Genomic DNA, 8,892 nt, shown 5'->3' on the forward strand with positions numbered 1-8,892 from the left:
CCTTATGCTTCACCAAACTTGAAGATTTAACTAAAGCATGTATTTACACAGGTCATGTAAATATTTACACAGGTTGTGTAAATTAACTCTAATTGCTGACTTGTATTAAATTATTTTTTATTTCTAAATTCTTCTTGTACTATTCTCTGACCTAATAGGGCTAAAAAATTGGCATTATACAAGCATCCTTATCATAGTTTTTTCTAAGTTTGGAAAAAGTGAAAAATTTTGAGAACAATCTTTATTTTCTTTGGAAGAAAAGAACGGTAATAAGGAGACTACCATTTTTCTTCTGCATTGAGTGAATTCATTCTAGATTTTAGTATCTAAAGTGATTCTCCATCTGGCTTTTTCAATTCTCTAGCTTATATTCATGTTTATAGTCATTTTTTAAATAGTTTTCTTTTGTAATTTGAATATTGGTGAGTATATTTTTATATATTTTAGAGTTGGGATGTAATGCATTGGTTTAATCTATGGTATTAATCTTGTTTGGCTTAGTGAAATGAGTATTTGTGGTTGTATTATATTCCTTGTGACTTATTTACATGCTTTGTGTTAGGCCTATCAAAGCTACGTTTTAAATTATTGATTGATGAACTAAAAGGTGAAAATTAATAGTAAAAAACTAAGGTTTAGAACATGCAATTTGAGATCTAGAGATAGACTGGTATTGTGAGAGGGTTTTTACAAATTAATTATAAAACTTAATGGATTTTAATTAAGTCAAGAGCCACAAAAGTAGGAATTGATTTAGTTAAAATAGTACTTTGATTTCTTGGAAGAGAATCTTAGAGAATTCAGAAGTAATTTCCTCAAAAGACATAATTACTTAGTCATTGAAGTAATTGGAGAAATACCTAGTTAATTAGATTGTGAACCCTAACTCTGGAATTGCCTTTTTAGTAATTAACACTTATTTGTTTTAGCTTGCTTGACTTAGTTGAATTTGCATATTTATTACTTTTTTTTATTGCTCTTATTTATTTCTTGCCTATAATCGTGAGTCTAAATAACATAGTTAATCATGGTTTGGTAAGTTAATAACATAGTTATTACAATATGATCTCTATGAGAATGATATCTTTTTATACAACTTGTAAGATTCATGCATTTATGGATTTTATAATAACAATTAATTGTAAGCATGACTGGGTTTTGGTTCAACTTGCCAAGTGCCCAAATCGGGCTGAAAACTTAGTCCCTGGTGCTAGTAAGTTCTCGTCTATTCAAAAGCACCTCCACGAAACTCGAATTATGTTAATAATTATCATATAATTAAGTATGAAAAATGGTGATCAAAAGAGTTCAAAAATCTCATCGATTAATATGAGTCATCTGATAATCATCTTTCCCAAACAGTGCCCGATCAAAATAGGATTGATCCCATCTTAAAGGTTTTGATGCGTGAAATCCATCAATGGTCTCGAATTGACTATTCAGTAGTTGAATTGGCTGGAAAATGCCTTGAAAGGACCATTTTCTTCCTCCTTTCAAAACATATCTTCGGTGACTGTTGAGCCATGTGACAGATCGAGGAAGCTTCACCTACTTCCTAGGAGTTGAGAGTTGTAAGGGAAGCATAAGTTTGTTGGTTAGAGCACAAGGAGCAGCAAATTTCCTTCCTGCAAGCTTGCAGATTGACCTGTTTTTTTCTCCACGTCACTTAGTGCTCCATGAGGCTCCCTACACCTTGCCATGCTCACTGGAATTATCTAAGTTTATGGTTTGTAGTGTCAACACCTAAGTGTGGCCAGAGAAAGGGACAAACAAGGATTAATGACATAGGAGAAGGAGTTGTGATGCGTACTGTGGGTGGGGGAAAGAAAAGCATATGATTGGTCCATTCATTTTAATATATATATATATATATATATATATATATATATATATATATATATATATATATATATATATATATATATATATATATATTAGCCCCTTAATTTTGCTTCATGTTAACATTAAACTACTATAATTTGCGTTCTATATTTTAAACCCTAATTTGTTGACGTTATACTATTTTTTAATTAAGAGTAAACAAAAATCCATCTTAACAAACAATAAATCCTTTTTTCTTAAATAAACAGACAGCTGCCAAAAGAAGTCAAAAAATAAATAAAAAAATAAATTAGCTTCTATTTGTTTATAAAAGTTTAAAAAAAAAAAAAAAACTATTTCTTCATTATGCAAAATTAGGTCTTCTCTTTAAAAACCCTTACTTGTTTAGATAAACCAGTAGCTAATTGATGACGACACAAATTAGAGCTCAATGAAAGCGTAAGGGTGGAGCAAGATGTTGCTATTGGATATCCAGTTGAGGTGAGATGCTTCTGTAGGAGACTTACTAAGCTAATGACGACGTGGACAGATATAAACCCACTTAGAAGGTTATAGGGTTGTTCATACCAAGTACATTAAATCCTTACGCATGGACCTAATGTTGAAGTATAATGTGGTTGATTTGGGTAATTGATTTAGGCAAGTGATTTGGGTAATTGATTTGGGAAATTAATTTGGTTACTTATTTCATATTTCATATAAATGTAGGGTAGCCATTGTGATTTTTTTTCAAGTGGCATGATGAAAGATTCAATGATTATCTTGCAATGATTCTTAAAAAGATGAAAAAGGATGTTGTAGACTTGAAGCATGAGCTGGAACAAATGAAAAATACCCTAGCACCAAATTTTGTATCTCTTTTAACAAATGCTAACAATACCAACTATGTTGCATTATAATGGATTTTTTTTTAGATGATTTTATGTGTGTTTTTTAGGTTTAGATTTTACAATTTTTAATTTTTCCCCTACATGCGAATAGTATCTCTCCTAATTAGATTTTTTTTTTTCTTTAACTCATTGCATAGTGCAAATGAACCACACGCGCAAAACGGATAATTTAAAAAAAAGATATAAAGTGAACAAATATAAAAGTTAAAAGGCTTAAAATGTAGAATATAAAATATATTCACTTGATATTAACATAAAGTAAAGTTGAGAAACTTAAATATGCATTTTGCACGATAAAATAAACACAATTAAATTATAAATAATATGACTTTATAAAGTCTAAGTTAAATCAATATATTTTATTTATTTGTTTTGTTAATTTCTGTTAATTAAAACTGGATGAATATTAATAGTATTTTATCTTATTCAATTTTTAAAATTTATTACTAAAATAATCTTAACTCATTGACTAGACCTCTTTCTTAAAATATTTCAATTTAAAAATATTTTATTTTGCAAAAATTTTAGATTTTTTTACAATATTTTTACCTCTCAAAACTGTCACATCTTTAATTCAACTATGTTGGAAACTAAATCAATTAAAAGTAAATTTAATTTTGTCTTCACCATGTCTTCACATTTACCACACCGATAAATACTTTTTTGGATTCATCAATGTACATATAAGAAAACAAAATATTTCTAAATTTAGTTTATATTTTTACTGCTAAATTAAGATAAAATATTACGTGTGTATAAGCGCGACAAAGGCACCCTTTACTCAACAATTACTTAAATATGTGTGTATAGATAATAAGTCTTATATGTGTATATACAAATCAAAAGCAAAATTAATTCATTTGTGAGAGAGTCAATAAGCTATCATGATTGTGTGTGGCTTTTGGTCTTAGATTTATCACACATCGATTGATTAGATTTGACGGTGTATATGTATAAGTGTGACAAGTGTATCATTCAGTCAGTAATTACCTAAACATGTGTATTTGTATAATAAATTTCATACATATATACAAATTAAAAGAAAAATTAATTCATATGTGAGTGGCTCAATAAGCTATCATGCTAATTGTATGCGGCTTTTGGTTTTGGACTTATCCTACATCAATTGATTAACTTGGAGTATATGTAGAGGTAAATACTATTCGATTTAAACCGAAAAATTAAATCGAATAATTTAATTTGATTTTTGATATAATTTAATTTGGTTCGATTTTATATTTTAGAAATTTTTGTTATTTCATTTCTGTTCAATTTTGGAGAAAAAAATTTGATTTAAACCGAACTAAATGAAATAGTATTTTTTATTTTTGAATAAATTTATTTTTATGAGGAATTTATAAATTATATGTAATTATATTTATATAAATTATTTAATTTCATTGATTAATGGTTATTAGGTTCAAATTAAGGTTAAAATCAAATTAAATAACTTAAAAATTAAATTTAAATTAAAAAATTAAATAAATTCAAAAACGATCGATTTGAACAGAATCAAATTAAAATAAAGCGGTTCAATTCAATTTAATTTTTTATTTATTTTAATTTAATTTAATTTTAAAATATTATAATTTAATTTTATTAATTTTATAAATTGATTCGATTTAAATTAAATATTTAACTTTTTATATATATATTTAGATACTATTTTACCAGTAATTAGCTGAATGTATATGATGTATATAAATAAAAAAAAAAAAAGATAAAATATTAATTATAATCTAATGTCAAAATGAGTTGATAACTTCACGAACAGCAGAGGGGGAGATCTGACGATTGATGTGCCGACGTGTGGTTATGTAGGCCCAACCACCACGTGGTATTACTGCAATCTCCGCGCAACAGATGAGATGAACGAGATTTAGCAGTGAAACGTGATAGAAAGTTCTTGCATAAATAATTTCCTATTCATCTTGAATAAAAATGAAGCCCTAACCCTAATTCTAGTTCATAATTCAGAACACAGTTCATTCAATGGAGCCTTCAAATCAAAGCGATAAAACCGATCAAAAAGATGATTGCTTCTTCGATGGGCTCGAGGATTTTCCGTTTCATGACTGTGCCGTTGCAGACCAATCAGATCAATCCACTTCAGATTCCACTCTCTGCGAATCCTCACTTGAAGTTTCTTATCCGATCACCACTCTCCGGCGCCGGTTGTCATCTGGTCATGGAATTTGCAATGGATCCAAAGACTTCAATACGGAGTCCTTCTGTATCAATTCAGACATTACCCAAACTTACGACTCCAAAACGAAATACAAAGAGAAAAGACACAGGTTTTTTCGCGATTTAAATGAACGCGAGAGGAATTTGGACTTTTCTGAGTCGACTCGGTGGATTCCGGACCGAGTGGACTCTGTTGAAGTTACAAGCAAAGTATGCGATGATGACAAGAAGGTGAAATCGATAGTGAATGATGACCGGCTTATTGACTCCGTAGAAATGGTCGATGAACTTGGGGACTCGGCCTCTGGAAATTTGCTTGAGTTTATAGCCGGATTGGTGATTAAGGCAATTGTGTTTCAAGTTAGTTTATTTGTTAAATTTATTACGTTTCCCATATGGACTTTACATTTCTCCTATATGTTTGTTATTGACCCCGTTGGAGCCATGAGGCGTGGCAGAGGATTTATCGTGAAAAATTTGATCGGGTTATTGAACTTGATAAGTGGGTTTTTAAGTCCACTGATAACCGGCTGGTTAAAGGAACATATGTTGATATGGAAGCTTTTGGTGCGATTTGGGTGGGGGATGATCTGGTCTTTTTATGTTTGTATTATTTTGTGTGGATTATTGGTTTTCTCGATGATGGTTAGTGGCTCTTTGATCAGAAATTTGGTGGAGAATCCAGTGCAGATGAAGGAAGAATTGAATTTTGATTACACACAGAATAGCCCTGTTGCATTTGTGCCAATAATGTCATGTCGTGGTGTTGGTTGTAGTGTAAATTGTGAAGAAAAGAGTTTGGGGCCACGGGTTATACCACCTAATCATAAGTTGGAAGTTAATGTTCTATTAACATTGCCAGAGTCTGGATATAACAGAAATCTTGGGATTTTTCAGGTAACACTTTGATTCATCAAAAATGGAAGTTGCAATCTTTTGGATGCTATTTTATTTTTTGAAATTTGCAATTTTTTGTGTGTTAATATTTGTAACTTGTAAGTATGTATGTCGTTCAAAGTTTTCTGTTCATGATCTCAAATTTTATTCATTTTGTCTCTTCTTGTGAAGAAATTAGTTCCTTAGTTATTGTTTGTTAACCGAAAACTCTTGCCAATGATATAAGATGGAAGAGAGCCTCAACCTTCGCCTCCTTCTTCCTGTTAGGCAGAGGGCTTTTCTTTTTTTGGTTTTGAGTTTGCATTAGGTTATATTCTCGTGGTGCTCATAATAAAAGCAGTGCTTAGAAACATGTTGTTTTGTCCTGGAGTTGGTGGAAATCAGTAACAGTTTGACAGAATCTGCAAGGACATATAGAGGGAGTTTAGCACTGCAGGTTGGGTTAAGTGCACAAGTCCAATTTCATAGAAGTTTGCCAAAAAGCTCTAGGAACAAGCTTCTCCCATAAGCTGCCTTTTTGGCCTGGGAGTTTTTGCATAAGTAACACCAAACTGGGCCATAATCAGAAGATATTGTACCAGATAAACATTGTGGCAGCACTTAAGTGAAATATACTTAGCATCATTGAATTTGATTGGCAGAGACATCTCTTAAACTGGTCAGAATGAAATAGTCCAGAGAATTAAAATATTTTTAGGATATAGGATTCCAAAATTTAATACAGATATGGAAGATAGCTATTTTTATTGGAAGCATAGTTTTTTTTCCGTAGTCCTTTTTTAAATAATTTTAGCAGTATTTTGTATATTTCCCTGTTTTATACTCCTAGTACTTAGCAATAAATTTAATGATCTCTAAATTCATGATTTTCAGTTTTATTGATTGTTTGTTGTTCGTTTAAAGGTCCGGGTGGATTTCCTGTCTGGAGATGGTAAAACCCTTAGCAGCAAAAGACAGCTGTGCATGTTAAAATTCAGAAGCGAACCTATCCGCTTCCTACTAACTTTCTTTAAGCTAGCACCTCTGGTCACTGGCTACATGTTAGAATCCCAAATTCTAAAGGTAAAGTTTAGAGGTTTTAAGGAAGGAGATGTGCCTACTTCCTGCCTAAAAGTGATAATTGAGCAACGAGCTGAGTTCCGGCTTGCAGGTGGGATCCCAGAAATATATGATGCATCCCTTATACTTGAGTCTGAACTTCCTGTAGTAAAATGGATTATATGGTCCTGGAAGAAAACCATGTTTGTATGGATCACCATGATGTTGTTTATAATAGAATTGTTGTTCACCCTAATCTGTTGTAGACCTGTAATTATTCCGAGAACTAGGCCAAGAGATGTTCCTGCTGTCAACAATTCAACTCCAAAAAATCTCTCAGAACTAGGTTCGGGACAAGGTTTTCACGTGTCAGATGGTAACGCTGAAAGTAAAGATTGAACCTCCAACTGCAGTAGTACATTTTCTGGACCATATACTCATTTAAGGTATGGCACTTGATCAACTTTTTTTTTTTAATTATCTGTACCAAAATGTATGTATTATTATTTATCAATGATTTGATTGATGAATAATTTTACATGTGGAAAGACCGCATTTCTATGCACTAATTTTTTTAATTTGAAAAGAAAGAAAAAAAATGAAAAAAGGGGACTTATTCTACTAAGATTTGATTTGTTATGCACCAGTGGACTAAGTCTATTTTAACATAGGTGTCCATTGTCACAAAATTTGAAAGATCATATGCCAAAACTCTTAATTTGCTAATGTGGTATGTATTTTATAATCAGAAAGAATTGCTTTTTGAGCTTATTCAAGTTGAACTCAATTAAATCAAATTTGAATATTTTGTGAGCTGATTCTTGAGTAGGTGAAAATAGGCTCATTTACACTCTTACATGAAACCACCCTTCAAGCGGCAAATAAAAAATAATTATAATAAAATGAAAAAATAAAAAAAATCCCAGCATATCTCCAATTTCCTTTTTCTTCATTTTTTTCCCTTATTTCTTTTGCTATGACTTACTTTTTTAGGCCTAAGATTTGGTTATTATTGCTTGATGACATGTTGGGCAATTGCCATTAGATTTCCTGACTGAAATTGTTTTGCATGGTTCTGGTCACTGAATTTGTGTTGTGGGAGGTTGTTGGTGGTGGCCATGGACGCTGTTAGATGTTGGGGGGCAATGGCAGTGGATTCATGCTTAAGGATCCCATTAGATTATTGGTGTTCAGTAATGATCAGTGCCATAAATAATGTCCAGCAATTCTTTTGATGAATGAAGTGTAAATTGTGTATGCTCAATTTAATTTTTCTGCTTTTGCTTTATTTTATTTTATTTTGTTGTCAAAACTGGTATTGTTTTATTGGATATACAGTAACTTGGTGTTGTATTGTCTCTTTGATGTTTAGCTGCTTTCATTATAAACTTTTCAAGCCATGAACGGAACCTCAGAGCAACTTTTTGTTCTTTCTGTTGTAGAATATTTCTGTGCAACTTAAGCTGAAGCAGCTTACATTGTAACACAGTTACCCGGAACGTGGTCGCAACCGGTCGAGATATGGTTATGGAAACGTGATTGGCCACTTGGTTATTTTTTGATATTTCAGGGATAGGCTTAGTCAGTTTGCTTTTTCGGGATGCCACGATTGAATCGAAATTTGAGTTCATTGAGTGAAAAATGACAATCTGTACGCTAGTTTACCCATTTATTTGTACTTTTAAATATATGTTATATACGTTATAGATAAATAATAAATAAAATAATTTGTTTAATTTTAAATAAATTAATTAATATTTTTTTTGAAAATAATAACAATAATAATAATAATTTATTGTATGAATTTATTTAGTTATCTTAGAAATGACGGTGGCAATTTAATGCTTAGCTTATTATTTTTGAAAAAATAAATTATAATATGTTAATTAATAAATATTTGAGCCATTAGCCTGACTAGAAAAATGGGTTTCCTTTTTAAAACGAGATTGCCAGAGGCTTCTAGCTTCTACGCGGCGCCGTGTAAATTACAGATGTTACGGAGTAGGAGTTAGTCCTCTATTCTCTACCTTACATCTCA

The 8,892-nt window shown here is 31.2% G+C and overlaps 1 protein-coding gene across 3 annotated transcripts; it reads left to right on the forward strand.

Moving 5' to 3' along the window:
* The first annotated feature begins 4,553 nt into the window (after positions 1-4,553).
* On the forward strand, positions 4,554-8,601 carry LOC110657164 (seipin-2). 3 transcript variants are annotated; one of them, XM_021814262.2, is made up of 3 exons: positions 4,554-5,816; positions 6,720-7,300; positions 8,297-8,601. In XM_021814262.2, the coding sequence occupies exons 1-2, from the start codon at positions 4,725-4,727 to the stop codon at positions 7,251-7,253; spliced, it is 1,626 nt and encodes a 541-aa protein (XP_021669954.2). In that variant the 5' UTR covers positions 4,554-4,724; the 3' UTR covers positions 7,254-7,300; positions 8,297-8,601. The 3 variants fall into 3 exon arrangements, with proteins under 3 accessions (XP_021669954.2, XP_021669955.2, XP_021669956.2); XM_021814263.2 differs by having other exon boundaries at positions 4,588-5,816; positions 8,227-8,601; XM_021814264.2 differs by lacking the exon at positions 8,297-8,601 and adding an exon at positions 7,957-8,212 and having other exon boundaries at positions 4,588-5,816.
* Positions 8,602-8,892: the final 291 nt, after the last annotated feature.

Source organism: Hevea brasiliensis, chromosome 11 (genome assembly GCF_030052815.1).
Source record: "Hevea brasiliensis isolate MT/VB/25A 57/8 chromosome 11, ASM3005281v1, whole genome shotgun sequence".
Taxonomy (NCBI): domain Eukaryota; kingdom Viridiplantae; phylum Streptophyta; class Magnoliopsida; order Malpighiales; family Euphorbiaceae; genus Hevea; species Hevea brasiliensis.

Excerpts from the sequence above, each read along its gene's own strand:
- LOC110657164 (XM_021814262.2), top strand. The coding sequence starts at position 4,725 with ATGGAGCCTTCAAATCAAAGCGATAAAACCGATCAAAAAGATGATTGC. Across the intron at positions 5,817-6,719 it reads GAAATCTTGGGATTTTTCAG|GTCCGGGTGGATTTCCTGTC; the intron begins GTAACACTTTGA and ends GTTCGTTTAAAG.